General features: G+C 37.0%; 2 protein-coding genes across 4 annotated transcripts; both read left to right on the plus strand.

Annotated features, from left to right (window-relative positions):
• The first annotated feature begins 5,104 nt into the window (after positions 1–5,104).
• Positions 5,105–10,440, plus strand: LOC113704748 (uncharacterized). The gene is made up of 5 exons (XM_027226621.1): positions 5,105–5,435; positions 5,628–7,114; positions 7,225–7,686; positions 7,798–7,935; positions 10,219–10,440. Exons 1-5 carry the CDS (start codon positions 5,105–5,107, stop codon positions 10,438–10,440), a joined length of 2,640 nt encoding a protein of 879 aa, XP_027082422.1.
• Positions 10,441–13,908: 3,468 nt separating this feature from the next.
• Positions 13,909–19,378, plus strand: LOC113705044 (transcription factor NAI1). Of its 3 annotated transcripts, none has more exons than XM_027226907.2 (5): positions 13,909–14,074; positions 14,170–14,253; positions 14,426–14,773; positions 15,032–15,148; positions 18,976–19,378. In XM_027226907.2, the coding sequence occupies exons 1-4, from the start codon at positions 14,033–14,035 to the stop codon at positions 15,110–15,112; spliced, it is 555 nt and encodes a 184-aa protein (XP_027082708.1). In that variant the 5' UTR covers positions 13,909–14,032; the 3' UTR covers positions 15,113–15,148; positions 18,976–19,378. The 3 variants fall into 3 exon arrangements, with proteins under 3 accessions (XP_027082708.1, XP_027082711.1, XP_027082709.1); XM_027226910.2 differs by lacking the exon at positions 18,976–19,378 and adding an exon at positions 15,249–15,372; XM_027226908.2 differs by lacking the exon at positions 18,976–19,378 and adding an exon at positions 16,760–17,094 and having other exon boundaries at positions 13,910–14,074.

The following is a 19,378-nucleotide window of genomic DNA, read 5'->3' on the forward strand; positions in this document are numbered from 1 at the left end:
AATAATCCACGTATGTTTTGATTGACATGGGAAATGCGAAATGGGATGAACAGTGAAGGAAAAAAATAAGATGATAAAAACTACTACTTACCCCACAAAAAGGATAACAGCGAGGGAAAAACATATTTTAGACAGGTGATTCAAAAAATTTGACAAATAGGTGGAAATAAAATATTCAGATTTCTTTTATTATTGTAATGTTTCTTAAGCACACTGGTGAGGATCCTCCCATAGTATTACGTTTCTTATTTTACTGAAATAAAATTAAGCAACATTAAAATTTAGTTGAAAACTTTGCTGCCTATCTTTTATTAGAAAAGTTCAATACACCAAACGTCCAAAAAACAAAGGAAAGATATACATTATAAAGGAAAGAAGTTTTAGCTGGCTCAAGAGGGCTTGCACCTTCTCAATCTCAGGTTGGAGAGACTAAGGGTTGGTTTGGTTCATGGATAACACAAAATTGAATTAATTATCCTGTATCATTTCATATTTGGTTGCATTTTATATATGGGATGACATATTCCAACTAACCAAATTAATCCCCTATTTATTGGATAAAATAATCTCATGGGGAGGTGATATTAGTCATCTCGCGATGGCTAACAAATAGAATGATAAAATTTTAAACTAATTTATCTTTACAAATAATACAAATTTATACTCTCATAATTATATAACCCTACTCCCACATAATAATATAACATGAATGGATTGATTTGCCCCTACTAGTTAATTTTAAAGTTGTTCGACTAGTTTGCCCTTACTACCAACCTAACCATATTTGGACTATTTTGCCTTTTGTGAATGATACAAATTCATATTGACTATTATATAACCATACTCTCACATAATAATTTAATAATAAATGGATTGATTGGCCCCTATTGATTATATTAAAATTTTTTGACTAATTTACCCCTATTCATTATTTTAAAAATTTTGACTAATTTATCTCTATTAATTAATTTAAAATTTTTTGACGAATTTGCCCGTACTACATCATAATAAAAGGACTATATTGCCCTTGAACTAAATTACCCTTACTGAGCTTATTTTCTCAACCAAATCCTATATAAATACAAAACCCTATCAATAAGCTTTATGATTGAGGACTTAAATAAGATCAAGCTCGACTCAAAGAAAAATCTTCTCTATTATCTTAAATTTGGCCCATTTAAAACTCTTAAATGCGGTAGGTTTTAGTCAATTTGATCTTAGGGGCCCGTTTAGCAAATAAGTTTTTTGAGTTTTTGTCTAAAACTTTACTGTTACTTACTGTAAAAGTTGTAGGAAAAATTTTTAAGATGGAAAATGTTTTTCTTTCTTTCTTTTTTTTTCTTTTTTTTTTCTTTTCTTTCCTCTATTCTTCTTCTCCCTTCTCCCTCCCCCTCTCCCTCCTCGCCACCTCTCTCTTCAACGCTAAAAGAACCAGTAGCAAACATGGATTTTTTTTTTTACCTTTTCTCTCCCTCTCTTCTCCCTTTCCCTTTCCCTCTCCATCTCCCCTTCTTCTCCCCTTTCCCCTCTTCCTACCCTTCCCCTTTCCCTTCGGCCACCCTCTTCCTCCCCCTGGCTACGATCTGGTCGTGAGACTAAATTGGGAGGAGGGAGAGGGGAGAGAAAGGTGTGGGGGGAGAGAAGAGGGGAAAAGAAGGGGAGGGGAGGGGGAGAGGGAGGAGGAGAGGGAGAGGAAGAAGAGAAAGAAAAAAAAAAGAGGTGGTGCCAGCACCAGCGTAGGTGGTGGCAGGTTGAGGTGGAAGAAAAAAGGAGGAAGGTAAATTTTTCTATGTGTTTTGGGTATTTTGAAGTGTGTAAGTTAAAAATTTTGAGAAGTTTTTTAAGATTACTGAAATTAAAATTGTTAAAAAACTGGTAGGAGACAAACTTGGGCAAAAACTCATTTGTCAAACAGGCCAATTTAGCCAAAAACTCAGTCCATCATTTAATTGGATTTCAATTTTAAGTTCAAAAACTTAAAAAGGTGAAAACTACCAAGAGAGAGAGAGACAGTGGCGAAGCTGGTCCTGGTTGCTGGAGCTTCTGCAATCAATTTCTTCAAACAGAGCTGAGTACGGTGCTCATCTACAACAGATAGGAACTTTCTCATACTCACAAGATCACCAGCTATTGCCAGAGGTTTCATTTTCTCTAAAATTCAACAAATCTCCTGTTGCCAGAGTATTCATTCTCTCCAAATCCAAATTCTGGATCCGACGAAGACAAGCTTGGCACGCTACATTTTCTGGAAAAGTCACTCGTTCCAAACCTAGGCGCAATCGCGGACGGTGGAGATGCGGTGGCATGCTTGGCTACGGTGATGAAATAGGTGGTGAGCTGTCTAAAAGAAATGGTCATCTGATGAGAACGTGAACTCAACAATGGTCAAGACGAACTTTTGCTTTTGCTTTTGTTTTTGCTTTTGCTTTTGATAGGTTTTTCTAGAGTCTGTTTTGCCTTTCATGGCAGCCATGGCTGCCCCTCCACCACTGGGTGGGGGTCACATGGGTTCTTCCTCCCCTTTCTTTACGAAAAAATCCTTCTCGGTGTTGTTTGCGAAGCCCTCTTCGCTGGAGACAAGACAGGTTCAAGCTACTTTGGCTAAGCATCGGGGGGAGCCAGCTATTGTGTTTAATGTTGAGGATATATCCGCTATTGCCTCTTCATTTCGCTTCTCTCTGGTTAGCAAATTTTCAAAAGGATGGCCGACATTGCCAGATCTACGTAAGTTCTTCCTCTCTCTTGATCTAAGGGATTCCATTGCAGTGGGCCTGCTTGATTTCAGACATGTTTTGCTAAAGTTTAACAGCAAGACAGATTTCCTGCGGGTTTGGGCTAGGAATATTTGGTATGTTTATGGCTGCCCCATGAGAGTATTTAAGTGGACCTCTAAATTCCATGTTGATCGGGAATCATCGTTGGTTCCAGTATGGTTCAGTTTACCCAAATTACCAGTCCATTTATTTGACAAGCAATGCTTGTTCCATATTGTTTCTTGTCTGGGAAACCCTCTATTTGTTGACTCCGCAACCTCTTTTTTTTCTCGGCCGAATGTTGCTCGCGTCTGTGTCGAGGTAGATTTGTTGAAACTGCTGCTGACAAGGGTTTGGGTCGATATGGGTGATGGTTTCTGGCAGTTCTTGAAACCAGAAAACATACCCAAATACTGTGGACATTGCTATCGCCAGGGCCATGGCGAAGAGCAATGTCATGTGAAGTATCCTGAGCTCCGCCCATCGAAGGTAGACGCTCTGCAGAAGTCTGGATTGGGGGAAGTACGGTTGGATCGGGGAATGCAGGTGGAGAGTCCCGTACCTCTGGTGACTCTGGGCAACGCGGACCCAAAAAGTGAGGGGCTTCACAGCTCGCCTCCACTGGATGAGAAGTAGGAACATACTGCTCCTGGTGTGTTGGTGCAGCTAGAATATGAAGAGCGATAGGCCCTCGCGGCTGGCGCTTTTAATGCAACACTTGTGACGGATGATCTTCTGCACCAACCGCCCCTGGTTCTGCCCTTGACGCAGAATGGGGTGTCTCCAGCCCTTCCTGAAATGGTGGAAGCGGCGGTAGAGGCTGCGGCGGACCAACTGATTCATACTATTGCAGACCAGGTTGTCAGTGAAACTGATGCTGATGTTCGAGCTACTGCTATGGCCTTGGCAAGTAGTGTCGAGCCAGCGACTGATAGTATGGAACCAGAAACATGCTTGCGGGACCAGGTGCAGGCAAAGGTGGATAGCTAGCAAACTTCGATGGTATCCACTCTCAACCTTTCTCCTCGCAAGACTGGTGAGGTGACAGACACATCCCTGGATGACTTGCGGTGGCGTTTGGATGGACTGAGGAACCCAGATGAATGGCAGTAGGTCACTCACCGCCGGTCAAAGAGAAGTGGTGCACCTCCCCAAAAATTTTACTGCTCGGAGTCATGATTAAGTCTCTCTTCTGGAACGCTAGAGGGGTGGACAATGCTCTTACTTTAGCTCGCTTGAGAAAATTGAAACGTCTACATCAAATCTCGTTATTAGCCCTGTGTGAACCAGTGGTGGGTCGTGAGCATCTGGATATTGTTCGTCGGAAGTTGGGTTTCCCGTTTGGTGTCTCTAATGATGAAAGTAGGATTTGGGTTTTTTATGATGCTGAATATAAGTGTGATATTGTTGCAGCTTCTCATCAATTTTTGGCGTTGCAAATTGCCTATACTTTTTTTCCCCGTTCCTTTATTGCAACCTTTGTTCATGCTTCATGTGACCTAGATAAGCGTGAGTTGGTCTGGCTGCAATTATCAAGGGTGCATTCGTTGAGAGAGCCAACAATTTTCATGGGTGATTTTAACGTCGTTGTTGGGTCTGAAGAGAAAAAAGGAGGTCGACTGTTTCGTTTCTCTGAGGCAGAGTCTTTTTAAAATTTTACTGATGGTGTTGGCTTGACGGACTTGGGTTTTTCTGGATCTAAATTCACATGGTGAAATAATCGTCTGGGGAGGGTTCGAATCTGGAAGCGTCTAGATAGAGTTCTGGTGAACCAGCTATGGTTGGATCTAGGCGTTAATACTGCAGTGGTGCATTTGAGTAGAGTTACTTCGGATCATTCTCCGCTGCTAGTAACTTGTTCCCTGGCTGTCAGCGGGGGTCCTCGGAGTTTCCGTTTCTTGGATGTTTGGAGCTCCTACGGTGATTTCCTTAAGGTGGTGCGTCAAGCTTGGGAGGTGGAGTGTCAGGGCCGACCGGTTAGGGTTTTGATTTTGAAATTGAAGGCGGTTAAACATACGTTACGGGTATGGAACAAGGAGACATTTGGAAATGTTACTAATCGTGTCCGGGAAGGAGAAGAGTAGGTCCAGTTGTTGGAATGTTCTTTGGAGGCAAGCCCGACGGAAGAGGGGCAACACCGGCTTCTCAAGGCGCAATGTGACCTCAAGGCAGCTCTATTGAGGAAAGCCAGATATTGGCGTCAGAAAGCTTGTATTCAGTGGTTAAAGGAAGGTGATGCCAACACTAGGTTCTTGCATGGCCAATTCAAGCAAAGACAGGCACATTGTTATATACATCGAATGAAGGATAAGAATGGAGTCTAGGTTGACGAGCTACCTAAAATTGAAGACATGGTGGTTGAGTACTTCGCTGAAGCTTTGGCGCAATCTGATCAAGTACAGGTTGATCAGTCATGGTTAGATGTTATCCCCTCAATTGTCTCCGAGCAGGAGAATGAGGCTCTTCAACAAGTCCCTACTGAGGAAGAGGTTAAAAAAGTGATTTTCCAGATGAATGGGGAGAGTTCCTTAGGGCCAGATGGGTTTACGGGTTCTTTCTTCACTTCCTGTTGGGAAATAGTAAAAGGTGATGTCTGTCGGGCGGTTTGGGATTTCTTCGCTGGTGCGCAGCTGCCTTGGGGATACACATCGACTCTGCTGGCTTTAATTCCGAAAATATCAGGTGCGTCCTCGTTTTCGGAGTTTAGGCCAATCAGTCTATGTAACTTTGTTAATAAAATCATATCGAAATTGCTGGCAATACGTTTGGAGGGGATTCTACCTAAGCTAATATCGCCTCAGCAGAGTGGTTTCATGAAGAGTTGACAGATCTCTGATAATATATTGCTGGCTCTGGAAATGTGCTCGGCGTTAGGGAAGAAGGTTAGGGGATCAAATGTTGCGCTGAAGTTGGATATGGTCAAAGCATATGACCAGGTCTCTTGGTGTTTTTTAATTCAAGTTATGCGAAAATTTGGTTTTGGGGAGCGCTGGATAGATATGATTTGGCTGTTGATCTCCTCATGCCATTTCTCTGTTCTGCTTAACGGAAAACCCTATGGTTTTTTCAGATCATCTCGGGGGTTGCACCAAGGGGACCCATTATCCCCGGCCCTATTCATCATTGCGGCTGAGGTCCTTTCGAGGGGCTTGAATACTTTGGTGGGGGACCGGCAATTTTCTCCGTACTTTGTTGCCCGGGGATATCCTCCGTTGACACACCTTGCCTATACTGATGACATCATTATTTTTTGTAATGGTAGTAAACGTTCGTTAGCATGTGTTATGGAGGTATTGGGCAAATATCAGAGGATCTCAGGACAGTTGGTGAATGCTTCTAAGAGCTATTTTTTGGTGGACAGGATGGTATCGCTTATACGGTGTAGGGTGATTGCACGGACCACGGGGTTTTCTTTTAAAGAGCTACCAGTCACTTACTTGGGTTGCCCCTTGTATGCTGGGAGAAGGGTGAGATCCTTGTTCAATGGTTTATTGGATAAAGTTTCACAGCGTTTGAATTCTTGGCGAGGCCGGTGGCTGTCAATGAGTGCTCGTGCTATACTCATTAAGCATGTGCTGTCCTCAATCCCGATTCATATTCTGGCAGTATTGGTGCCTCCAAAGGGGGTAATTGCTGAGTTGGAATGGGTGTTAGCACAATTTTTTTGGGGGGAATCAGAGTTTGGGTTTAAGTGGCATTGGTCAGCATGGAAGATATTATGTCATCCCGTGGAGGAGGGGGGAGTAGGTTTTCGTTCATTACAGGCCATTATTGAAGTTTTTTCCTGTAAGTTTTGGTGGTTGTTTAGATGTGGACTTTCGCTCTGGGCCCAGTTCATAAGGGCTAGGTATGTTGGTGAGTTACATCCAAATCAGGTCTTTATTTCTCCTAAGTTTTCCCCTAGTGGTAAACGAATGTTTGGGGTTCAATTTTCCATGGAGATGTGGCTAAAATGGGATTTGTCTAGGGGTGATGTTGCCTTCTGGTGGGATAATTGGAGTGGGCTAGGTCCGTTGGCATGGAGGTTTCCAGATTTAGCGTCAAACACTTGGGTTTATGATTTTTTGCATGAGGGCCAATGGGATCATTTGGCCTTGGCTGCCTTCCCTTCAGAGGTTACAGAGTCGACTGCTGATTCTTTCTTTTGTTTTGGTAAGGTTCCCGATGGCCTAGTTTGGACCTTACAACCTTCGGGGGAGTTTTCTACAAAATCGGCATATCAAGTAGTTCGATCCTCTGGGGTTCGGTCGTGGGCATTTGCTTCTATCTGGCATTCTTTAATTCCACAGAAATTTTCCTTTCTTATGTGGAGATTGTTGCATGAGCAGCTGCCGGTGGATGATGTGTTAGCAAAGTTTCAAGTTCATGGCCCCTCTAGGTGTCAATGTTGTTCGTTGCCTCAGTTGGAAACGTTGTAGCATGTTTTTGCTACTGGAGTGTTAGCAACTGAGGTTTGGGGGTTTTTTGGCAGTCGCTAGGCATTGCAACTCCTTCAGTTGCTTGTGTTAGGTCACAATGCTACAAATGGTGGTTGCTCAGTGTCAAAGGGAGGGCATTTCGGTGGCTATCCCCTGTGCTACCGTTGCTTATTGTTTGGTTTTTATGGTGGGCTAGAAACATGGCTCGATTTGAGGGACGAAGTATATCCGTTGGTCAGGTTCGGGGATGGATCATTCATGAGCTGCGGTTATTGATCCAAGTGTACTTTCCGACCATGACAAGGGTACCACTTCAATGGGTAGAGATTCTGGACTCGCTATCCGGACTTCGGAGGTCCTTAGTTTCCACTCTGGTGCGATGGGTGTGTCCTTTGGACGGTTTCTTTAAGTTGAATTCGGATGGTTGCTCTACTCTTCGAGGTGAGGGTAGTGGTGGAGTGATTAGAGATTCCTGTAGAAGGCTCATTCTGGCTTTTGCTGATTTCTTTGGTCCGGTAAGTCCCCTGCAAGCGGAGGCGCGCACGCTACTTTTGGGTCTTCAGTTAGGGTGACAAAAAAGGGATATTGCATTTAATTGTTGAATCTGATTGCCTCGTCTTGATCAGTTGTTTACGGGGGAAGGGAGAGGTCTAGTGGCCATTTGCCCTGTCGTGCGTGCAATTCGGAATGCTGTTCCAGAGTATCATCAGTTCAGGCACTATTACAGAGAGGGAATGCTGTGGCTGACTCACTGGCTTCCTACAGTACTACGTGTGGGTCCTTCGAGCTCTTTACTAAGGCTTCTCAATTATCGTGTCACACAAGAGAGTTACTGGCCCTGGATATGCAGAACTTTTGTAATTTTCATTTCTCGTTTTGGAGGTAAGGATGCGACCTTCCTCCCTACATTGTATTCTTCGGCAGCTTGAATAATAATATGATTTCAATTAAAAAAAAAGTTCAAAAACTTGGTCAAAATCTATTTTGAAGGGTTCGAATGGACTGAGTTTGAGTGAATGCAAATCTTTATATATCAAACCCTTGATTTACTTTATAATTCTAAAGTTTCAAACTACTTTATTTTAATAAAAGTTATAAATATTAATTTTTTATTAATATTTTACAAAATATTAAATTATTTTGATAAAAAATATGCAAATTAAGGGATATTTTAGTCATTGAAATAGTAATCCTACCTCATCCAATCTCAAACCAACGCAGGATAGGATTATTTCCAACATATCTTATCCAATCTAGAACGAACCAAATACTAGATAACTTGGACTATTAATCCGAGAATGACTCAACCCAGAATTAATAATCCGAAGATGAGTCATTCTATCTTATCCAATCTGTGAACCAAATGAACCCTAAAAGTTTCTACAACTTCCATGACCCATAGAATAATGAAAAACAATGAAAAAAAAATAATGAGAGAAAGATAAAAGTCCATTATCAAGAAAAAGGAAAGGACATAAAAAATAAATGAAGCCTTATTGGACTTATGATGGATGTATACAAATCAAAAGTAAAATTGAAAGATAAACCAAATTATTCGATACAAAAAATTAAGTTCAAATCGGAAAGAGTTCGCTTGAATTTGGTTCGCTCGCTAATCAAATTAAATTTAAATAGCAATTTGTATTCGATAAACTTTCAAAAAGACGAATCAAATTATTTGATATTAAAGATCGAGTTCAGATCGGCAAGAGCTTGTCCAAATTTAGTTCGCTAGCTAATCAAATTAAATTTTAATAGCAATTTGTATTTGATAAACTTTCAAGTTCAACTCCAGTTCGATTTGATTAGCATATAAGTGAAATTTATATGTAAAAGATTCAAACTACTCAAATTCGACTCAATAAAAACATGTTCAAGCTAAAAAAAATAAGTCAAATTTGAATAAAATTTCAAATTCATTAATATAATCAAATAAGTTTAAACACTAGGGTGTTTTATTTGTTTAAACTTGTTTATACCTCTGCCCAAAAGTAGATCAATTTAGGCTTATCCCATATTTCTCGGATATAAGCCGACATGTGCAGCCTTTATATTAAGCCTAAGCGGCTCCCACCCATCCAAACGGGATCCTCTGTCCAGTTTTTTGTGTCCAATTTCCTGTCCAACACAAAACTACGTAATTCCACTTATTCTTGTGACTGACGTGGCACATAAAAATAAATGCCTGTTTGGCTCAAGCACCAAGCAACAGCCCTGTCAAATTGTAACCATTCACCGTGAATTCCTCCAAAGCAAACCACTAGCCTAACGGAAAGACATAGCAAAATTTGAGACATACAGAGAGACAATCAAATCCTTGGAAGTACAAAGCAAAATTTGCAGCTGGGCCTAACGGAAAGAATAATCTAAAAAATTGGTGAAGGAAAACAAATTGTCCTTCTCGTTTTCTTTGAAGGAAAACAAATTGTGTTTTAACATTTTCAGATAGAAAAAGTGTTTCTTGTGCCTTTGCAATCTATTTTTTATTCTGGTAAATTGATTCCTCTTTTTGTTTTTTAAGTAGAATTATGTCTTCATTGATACAGTGTTCATTTAATTTATAATCCATCTCTTGGGGAAATATGGTTAAAAACTGACATATTTCATTGGCTTGGTTGACAAAGTTGCTAATTGAATGAAAAACCATGTGATGGATAAAAATTGAAAACCTTTAAACATCATGGAGACCTCTGCTATTTTAAGATGTAATAGCTGTTTTCTTTTCTTACCACCCCCCCTTTCCCAGAGAAAAAAAACACCACCCCACCCACATACACACATTTTATAAGGCATACGGATTGCGGTGGTAAACAAATATATGTGCTGCAATTTGGTTCACAATGATTGTTGTTTCAGATGTCAATGCCTAGAAGATTATATGCTTAGCCAGTTTTTTTATTTTTGGTTTTATGGAATTATATATTTCCTTTTCACATACAGTGATTTTTGTGATCACTGCTAAACCGGGGGAAGTAGAAGGTGCTGTGATTTGATTGCGTTGTCTTTGAATTGTTTATCCTGTTTGAGCATTTTTTATGATGTTGCAGAGAGAGTCTATCATCGACATCTTCTATGAGAAGCACTTGGGTCATTTGATTGATGTCATAACATCCTCATGCCCACCTGATAGCATTGCTCAAGCTGTCAGTAAATCTGGGAGATCAGATGAAGAAAGTGGAAATCAAATTAGTGTCAAGCCAGAAATATTATTAAACATTTGTGATCTGCTATGCTTTTGCGTTTTGCACCACCCGTATAGAATAAAGTAAATTCTTGTAACCTTTTCCCATAACTATCAAAAATAGATAACTAGAATAATGGTTCTTGAAGTTCCAACTTGAAATGAAAAAGTTATCTCTTTAAAGATCCTGAACATTGTTGCCACCTTGACATGGAATTTGACACCATCGGCAAAGAATATTATTTTTCTTACCATCGGCAAAGAAGTCCCAAATCTTCTTGACGCTCACGGCAACAGGTCTTGGGAATTGTTATGGTAGTAATAGGGTTTTGGGAATTGTAATAAAGATATGTAAATAAAGGAAATCCAAAAAAGAAGAGAGATTTAAAAGTATAATGGAGCCAAACAGACATTTATTTTTATGTGCCACGTCAGCCACAAGAATAAATGGAACTACGTAGTTTTGTGTTGGACAGAAAATTAGACACAAAAAATTGGACAGAGGATCCCGTCTGCCACCCATCAGCCCAATTTGTCGCTACCAATTCCGCCTATCAACCGCATCTCTATTATTCCACATTATCGCTTAGAGGTTAGAGCCTCCACAACACCTTGGTTGGTAGGACAACAAATTCTCATCCATTTCCTATTCTAAATTTCTTTGACTAGTTAGTGGCCAAACTTATTTAACTAGTGGCTAAACTTAATTAAATGATACATGAAGTTATTTTGAGTAATAATTCCCATTATTCAATTATTTCTTGATGGCGTGCATTTATATCACTTTCTTCCACTGCAAACACTTTGTCGGTGGTTGGGCATCTTTTTTTAAGTTTCTTTTGTGTTTTCAAAAGTGTTTCTGGTCAACTCTGTCGATGTTAGCACCCACAAAATTTGAGAATCTTTTGGTTTAAATGGATACTTCCACTTTCACGAAAAGTAAAGAGATCTTTTGAAGATTTGGTAAAGATACTTAAAAAAATTTAAGGTTTGTTAAGTATTTGATGGAAAGTGCAGAACGTGAGACTATTAATTTTCCAAATATTTGACCGTCCTCGTGGCTATATTTTATGCATGTACGTGAACTACATTAGTGATTTCTATACATTTTATTTGAGAGATTTTCTAGTAGGTAAGCAATGGGATATGTTTTTGTAAGATATAGGAAAGTACAATGGAAGATGGTTGGCTTGGATGATAACGAGAGAGGATTTACAAACAGGAGAACCTGTCGTAGATTACCCCCCAGGGAAGCAAAAAAAAAAAAAAAAAAAAAGGTACAATAAAGAGAAGATGTGGATCAGGGCCACCCCAGTTGCTTCTTTTGTTAGTTTAGTGTTGGTCCAAGGTCCAGCTTCTGTTTGAAAACCATGACTGCTTTTTGTGTGCCAAGACAAGGTAAATATTTATATAGTCTGCTTCTCATGTTATATCTATCGTTTTCTAAGTAATTTTTTCTTGAAAAGTATTTTTTTCTATTAAGTCAACCAATGGGAAAAAATGTTCGATCTTAAGGTTCAAATCAAATGGTTGTTTCCATGACCTTTACTTTTCCTTTATTCATCTACTTGATGTTTTTGATCGGATTCTAATTCAATTTTAAGTCTTTAGTTCTAAAATACATGGTTTATTAAGTACAAGTTGTGAAAGGCTTTTCACCTTTGATTGGTAAACTTAACTCCAAACGATTAGTTCTAATTTTATGTTTTTTTTTGTCAAGAAAAGAGACCCAATCAATTAATTGACAGGTTCTTGGGATCCAATTACTTTAAATATTTTGGATTAGCCTTTTTGTTCCTCCCTCTTTTTCCGTACCTTTTTTTTATATATATAAAAAAAATTAGTTCTCAATGTGGTCATGTACTCATGATGCATTTAGATGCTGGTTTAGAACGAATCAATGCCTTTGATGAGTAGTTATCAGACACCTGATTAAGATTTGGCAAGTGCTCTCTGGCCTCCATGATCGCCAAAAGTAAAAGTACACATTTAGCTCATTTTAATTTTAAGCGGAACCAAAAAATTTTCTTCTGAGGGAATGAATTCTAGTTCAACTAAAAATTAAGTACACAACTTGAAATATTTTTAATTTTTTATGGGAGTAAAAGTTTAAATTTACATAGAAATTTTTTAAAACTTTCAACTTTTTAAGAGAGAAAAACTAATTTTCAAAATTTGGGGGGGCCGAGTTCTGCGCATGATTTCAACCTTTAGCTAATACATACGTTCATATTAACTTGCAACATTCTAACTCATTAAGCTTGGACGCAGATATATTGACGCCTCAAAATTGACCCCAATATAAAGCTGATTTTTTAAGTTATTTTTTCTTTTAGCTGAATTTTAAATTAATTACAGCCTTCATTCACTAATACAGTAGGGTGATTTCTGTTCACTTTAAAAAAAAATATATGTGTCATATTTGACGAAGTTAAGGAATTCCTTGTACCAATCACGTCCCCACATTCCATCATCATTTGGAGCCTTTTTAGTTCATGGTAGGTAAGAAAGTGACAAGGAACATATCTGTTCATATATTTAGTTTTACTGGATAATTTATGACTAAGATTTAGACACAAATGTTTACTATAAAAGAAGCTATTTTGGGGAGTAAATAGTTCTAGCTAGTACTCATAAAATTTCATGATTGAATGCATTTACATCCTTTGCTTCCATTTGGAACGATTTTGTAGCTAACAATGTCTGAAAATAGTTGGCACTCTCAATTGGAAAAAAAACCATCATGTTCAGTGGTTTAGTAATTTTTGATGTTTCTTGCATTTTCCTCACAAAAAATAAGAAAAAAAAAAAGAAAAGATCCTTCAATCTTTATCAAATAAGATGTTATGTTGCCTTTCGAAGAGACTACCATGGTGTTTGGTCTTTCATTTTACATTATGTATATTTGCTTTAACCATTGCAAAATAAATATATGTTAAGTTTTAATATTAGATTTTATGTGAAATATCCGAGTTTTAATTTAGTTGGTTTTTTTCAATAAACTTTGTACTATTTTGTGGAGTAAATATCTCTAACTATTAAAGCACTTCATGATTGTATGCATTTACATCCTTTTGCTTCCACTTGAAACATTTTTTCTATCTAATAATGTATGAAATTTGTTAAAAAGAAAAAGCATGAAATTTGTTTAGACCCTCAAATGAATAGAGACTACCATGGTGTCTATTGTTTTGGCTTTTTCTTCCTTTTTTTTTTTTTAATTTTTAAGAGGATCAACAGTAATTCTCCACTTATTTTTTTGGTGTTTTGACTATTTCATTTTACATTTCTCTTTGTGTTTTCCTTGGCCAAGAAAATAAAGAAAATGACGTGCGAATCTGTGCCAAATACGCAACTCTGCAAGAAATTTCAAAACAAAAAGATGAATTATTTTAGACTGCGTCAGATTCAGATGACAAGAGAATATATTAATCATCCCACTATTGAATTGATCTCGTGGCTATTCTTTAGTAAGCCATGTGAACTACATTAATTGTTTCTCCAGTCCAGGATAAAATTATTCTAACTTTCGTGAAGGACAATAAATAGGTGAAGAAAGGTCCAAGGCCGCCCCAGTTGTCATAGTTTCAGTACATTTTACAATTGCTAAAGTTTTTTCCTGTTCGGTTGTTACAAATCAATCTCAAACCTCTAAAGGAAAAGAGCTACTATTGTTCATTATGGATCCTTCATATGCAAAAGGAGCATCCAAAATGCTAAAGGTTATCAAGTGGTTTATCAATCTCTGCAATTCTGAATCAAGTTTTCAGCAAATAATTTCTTGCTTTTCCTGATGCTTTGATGCATCTATTTACAGGATAGGAAACGCCAGCGGGAAGAGAAACAGTATAATCGGCAGCTCAGAGCTTTGTCAAACCTGCTACCAGGCTCAAAAGCTGAGGTACCACCAATTAATTATTCAACCAGATTACAGTTTTTCTTTTTCTTTGCTTTTCTTGAGAACCCTTTTATCCTTTAGCCCTCAATTCAAATCTGGCATTTTCAATGAAGGAAAGAAAATGGGATTAGAAAAATTAATTTTCTTTTTAAGTTCAATTCCTCTGTTTGTGCAGTTGGATGAGGTATTAGTTGTTGAGAATGCAACTAAGTACATAAAGCACCTTGAAGAACGTGTGGATAGTCTGGAAAGACGGTTGGATAGTACTATTGGCGAAGAAGATGAGCAATCATCAGTTGTATTATCTGAGGATACAAAGTCAGACAGCGATTCTGATTCCTCTCTACCTCAAATTCTTGTGTATATTTCTCTAAGAGATGTGATCATCTCCATTCAATGCAAAAACCACAAGAATATCATCTGGGAGACGATTTCAGAAGTTGAAAAGCAGCAGCTCTCAGTAATCAGTTTCAATACGATGAGTTTTGGTCGTGCTGAGTTGGTTATAAATATTCTTGCTAAGGTACGCACCTCGTTTTGTCGTATCTGTTGCATGTTTGTATATATTTTTTTGTTATTAGTGCAGATTTTAAGGAACGAAATTATTTTTTTCAATGAAAAAGGTAATATAGTTTATTTTAACCACACCCATTCGAGGCTTAATCTTCTTGTGATCTCTTTTGTTCTAATGACTAAAAACCTCTTATTGACTTTTTATTGGATTGAGCACCTAAAAAATGGCTAAAACTTTTGTCGAATATAACTTCAATTTTTATTTCAGATTAAGGAAGGAGCCTTGATCAATGCAAATGATCTTCGCAATGATATGCGCTTGGTGATATTAAAGCAAATGGAAGATTAATAAGTCTATTTCCACCTGCAATGTGTGTTTTTAGAGGTTAGTAAGTTTGACATTTTGGTTCGTTTATTACATGTTAATACTGTTTACATGTGCTTATTTGAAAATTAACTACCATTCATTTTTTTTTTTTTTATAGACATCACTCAAATCCACCATTTTGTTGATAAGGAATGATTTTCTGAGAGGAAATTCTGTAGATGAACCTTAATCCAAATTTACATGGCAAAAAACCTTTAGCAGTAAGCCTTCTACTATTATCCAAATAAACTTTATTATTCTCAATAAAGTGATATTAACGAACTTATTAGTTTTGAGAAACTAGTAACGTTTGTTATCGACTAATCTCCCTTCCTACCCCACTTCTTAAATCCCATTCTTTTTTTATTAAGAAAAAAAAAAAAACAAATGTAGGTTATCGACTTCATCCAGCTTAAAAAAAAAAAAGAAAACAAAATTAACCTCTTCTAGTCCTCCTTTTAGACTCCGGCAAGTTTTGGGCCTGCCCAAACCTCGTCATCCAAGCCCATTCATTCAGAAAATTGGCTGAAGCCTCAAAGCATTCAAGTGGCCCACCAAACATTGCCGTTATCTCTTGGACTAAATCAACGAAAGGGGTGAAAATCTTTTAACAATTGATTAGCAATATAAATTATATTCGTAGTGAGATGATTGATTGGAATTTTCCAAAATAATCCTCTAACTAGACTACGGCTCTATTTGATAGCCCGATTAAGTACTTTAATTTAATAGATTCAAATTTTAATATGTTAAGTCGCGTTTGATAATAAAAATTGAACATATGAATTAATTAAGTGACACTGAATTTTTTAGGCAAAATTTGTTCTCAAAAATAAGTGATAAGCTATTCACTTGTCACTTAATATCATATACACTCAATATATCAAATGTAGTACTTAATAATTCATTAACTTACTGAATTCAGACTTTAAATCTTATATTTCAAATTTTACTTTTTAGATTTTAGTTTTATTAAACGCACTCTACCACACATAATTCAGAGGGAAGTTTATCTTGACAAGCCAGCTATTGAGTTTGTTGGCAAGAGATGGTATTGGTTTTGCTACAATGTTATACCAATCCAATTGTCCAGAAAAAAAAATGAATGGCCCAATTCGAGCCCATCTGATGTGCCCCAAATCCAGATGGTCAATTTTGGAAAAATAAAAATTAAGAAATTGTTAGGAATGGTCTAGATAAACCAACTTGATGTTGTTTAATCTGGATCACTAATAGTTACAAAAGTTCGTTATCGAAAGAGATATTAAGATCGACTAGCCCTTGATCCTTACTCGTTAATCACAATCAACTCGAATTTATGCTTTTGCTCTCTTCTATAAGAGAGATTGAAAGGCTTCATCAATAGTTAAAAAGTGCTTTTAAAAAACAACCCTTATATCAACAATTAAAAAGTGCCCTAGATTGGGAGATCGCGAAAGGTTTTTCACCTTAAACTTGGTGTTAAAATCAGAGAGTTTTGTAATCCACTTTCCCTTGAAATCAGTAAAATCTTTCTATGTTGCATCTTATTTCTTGTCCACTTATGAGGCAACGAATTTGCGTGTGCAATTCATTTTTGTTGGTGTGCAAATTCGCTGCCTCATTGGGTTTTTCATGTTATTGTTGCAGGACAAAGAAACTAAACGAAAAATAGGGTCTGGCTTCTCCGAGATGGCCATTTTAGATATTCCATGGTCAAGTGAATACTAATAAATAAGTTCCATGCCTTGACTGAAGTAGTACCAGGTGTTTTACTTTTCTTTTTTTTCCTTTTTGGTTTGTGATTTTTTTTTTTTTTTTTTGTAAATAGAAGGTGTTAAATTCAGGATCTCCTACTTACAATCCTTTCTACCTTACCATCAAATCCAATCCTCCCCTTGATTTGTGATCAATTACAAGAACTATCTTATGGTAGTATGTCTATGGCAGAGCCTACTACTGTGGTTCATTGATTGTCTATTCAATCTTTAAGTGTTGCTTCTTCTATTCCCACAATATCTCACTTACAATCCGATTCTCTCTTCTTCTTCTTTTTTCTTTTTTTTCAAACCAAGAGTCAAAATATGAATGTGTTCAAGGAGAAAAAATTTCTCCGATTAGATTTTAATACATAGAAAGATTTTTTACATGCGGCAACTTCTACAACATTTTTTTTCATCCTGTTTTAATAGGAAGAGGGACCCCAACAAGGTCTTACGAGGGGTTAAAGGAAGAAGATCCATCTTAGATTAGAAGAGTGCACCACTCTGTATCTTATGATTTTTTTTAAAATTAGTTCTTAGTGATTAACTTACCAAAAGCAAGTTCGTTAAATTTTAAAAAGGATTTAAGCAACAAATACTTGGGGGTCCGAATCAATATATATAACCTACCATATACATGTACATGCTAACACAAAAAATGATTGCTCCAAATTCCATTAATTAATGCGTGGAGGCCCAATTTGGCGTGCTGTCGAGGAACCTGTTAGAAAAACTTCTTACATGCATCGGAAGAAAGTAATCAATAACTCCGAAATGACCTTGACTATCTTAAGAACCCAATGCACCAATTCAACGTAGGGGTGTACATAAATCTGATCAATCAAACACCTTAATGTTAAAACTTATTTGATTAAATTAATGAGATTGAAATTGTATTCAAACTTGACTTGTTTATTTTCTAAGACGAACTCAAACAAGTTTTTATTGAATTGAGTTAAAGTAGCTTGAGCTTTTATATCCATAAATTTCAATTTTATACTAATTAAGCCAAATTCGAGCCGAACTTAATATTTTACTAAATATAAAAGGCGGCTCAAGCTTGACGTGATTAGTTCATAAACTAAATTCGAACGAACTCTTATCAATCTAAGCTTAATTGAGTATTGAATAGCTTAGTTTGTCTTTCGGGCCTAATTCAAGACAATTAGATCTAATAATGATACTCACATAAGAACTATTTCCACAAATGATACTTTCTCAAATTATTTGTTGTATTTAGACATGTTAATAGGTTAGGTATTATTACCCAAACCTAACCCAAATCCATACCTCGTAACAGAATCATGGACGCCGATAGAATCTGGTTTTATATGATCAATGCTCAAATCCCAATTCAGACTAAGACCCTACCCAAACTGATATATATATGAGGAAAAGGGTAGGAGGTTTAAATACATGCAAGTTTCAACATTGAGTACGGATAAAATTTTTCAAGCAAATGCAATTTGATAACATTTCATAATTTTACTTTATAATTTTTATACGCAATATTCTTAAATATTGATTCTAATTTTTGAAAATGGTAATTGGATTGTATTTTTTAATTTCATATGTTTTAATTATTTCTGAATTTAATTTTTAATTACACTTTGTAAAATATCCATGGATACTATTTGGGTCCCAAAACCCATGACAGTCCAAGTCTGAATTTTTTTTTTCAAACTCATGAGGGTTTCGATACAGATATGGATAATAAAAAATTTGCTAGGTCTGGGTCTGGATCAAGCGGATATAGTCCGGATCTTATTTATTAATTATTAATGTGCTTAGTTGTATTAACACTTTATACTAGCATTGTAAACCTTGCTATGAAAGTTACATTTTAAAGTGAAACAATATTATTGTTCACTAACAATATGAAAAGAAATTTTTTTAAAATGTTAAAGGAGCATTATTTTAGTGTCAATTGATATGACAATGTCATATTTTAAATGCCCAAAATAGATTTAAAAAATACACAAAAATGCCGAAAGACATACCCCACACATGAAACGCACTCATCATCAGCCTCCCTCACCTCTCCACCATTCTAAAAGATTTTCCTGCTCATCATATGTGTTCTCGTATATTAAGAGATTGCAGGTGTTTGCTGGACCAATTCAGGGGAGTGACGACGTCGCACATCTTCCGTGAAGGGAATCAGTGGGCTGACTTTTTGGCTAATGTAGGATGCAAGCAAATTGGTCTGACTATCTTGTTTGAGCATCCACCATTTTTACTTTCTTGTTATCTTGTAGCCGATAGGCGGATGGTTGGTCATGCGCGATGGTGTTGTAACCAACCTTCTTATGATTAAAAGACTTCATTTTAAGATTGGAGAGAGAGAGAGAGTAATCTAAGTTTCTAGCATACGCACATTCTCTATGTCTGAGTTTTCCTGATACAAAGTTACAATGATGAACATGAAATGTTTGTAATAAGATTCTTGAATTTGTACTTGGCTTATTATTGGGAGGAAAATGAACTGATGGATGTTCTCATTAAA

Source organism: Coffea arabica, chromosome 8e (genome assembly GCF_036785885.1).
Source record: "Coffea arabica cultivar ET-39 chromosome 8e, Coffea Arabica ET-39 HiFi, whole genome shotgun sequence".
Lineage (NCBI taxonomy): Eukaryota > Viridiplantae > Streptophyta > Magnoliopsida > Gentianales > Rubiaceae > Coffea > Coffea arabica.

Bases quoted from the DNA above. Each gene is read 5' to 3' on its own strand.
- LOC113704748 (XM_027226621.1), top strand. From the start codon at position 5,105: ATGGTGGTTGAGTACTTCGCTGAAGCTTTGGCGCAATCTGATCAAGTA. The intron at 7,687-7,797 runs GTAAGTCCCCTG...CGTCTTGATCAG, and splicing joins TTGCTGATTTCTTTGGTCCG to TTGTTTACGGGGGAAGGGAG. The intron at 7,936-10,218 runs GTACTACGTGTG...ATGATGTTGCAG, and splicing joins TGACTCACTGGCTTCCTACA to AGAGAGTCTATCATCGACAT.
- LOC113705044 (XM_027226907.2), top strand. From the start codon at position 14,033: ATGGATCCTTCATATGCAAAAGGAGCATCCAAAATGCTAAAG. The intron at 14,254-14,425 runs GTACCACCAATT...CTGTTTGTGCAG, and splicing joins TACCAGGCTCAAAAGCTGAG to TTGGATGAGGTATTAGTTGT. The intron at 14,774-15,031 runs GTACGCACCTCG...TTTTTATTTCAG, and splicing joins TTATAAATATTCTTGCTAAG to ATTAAGGAAGGAGCCTTGAT.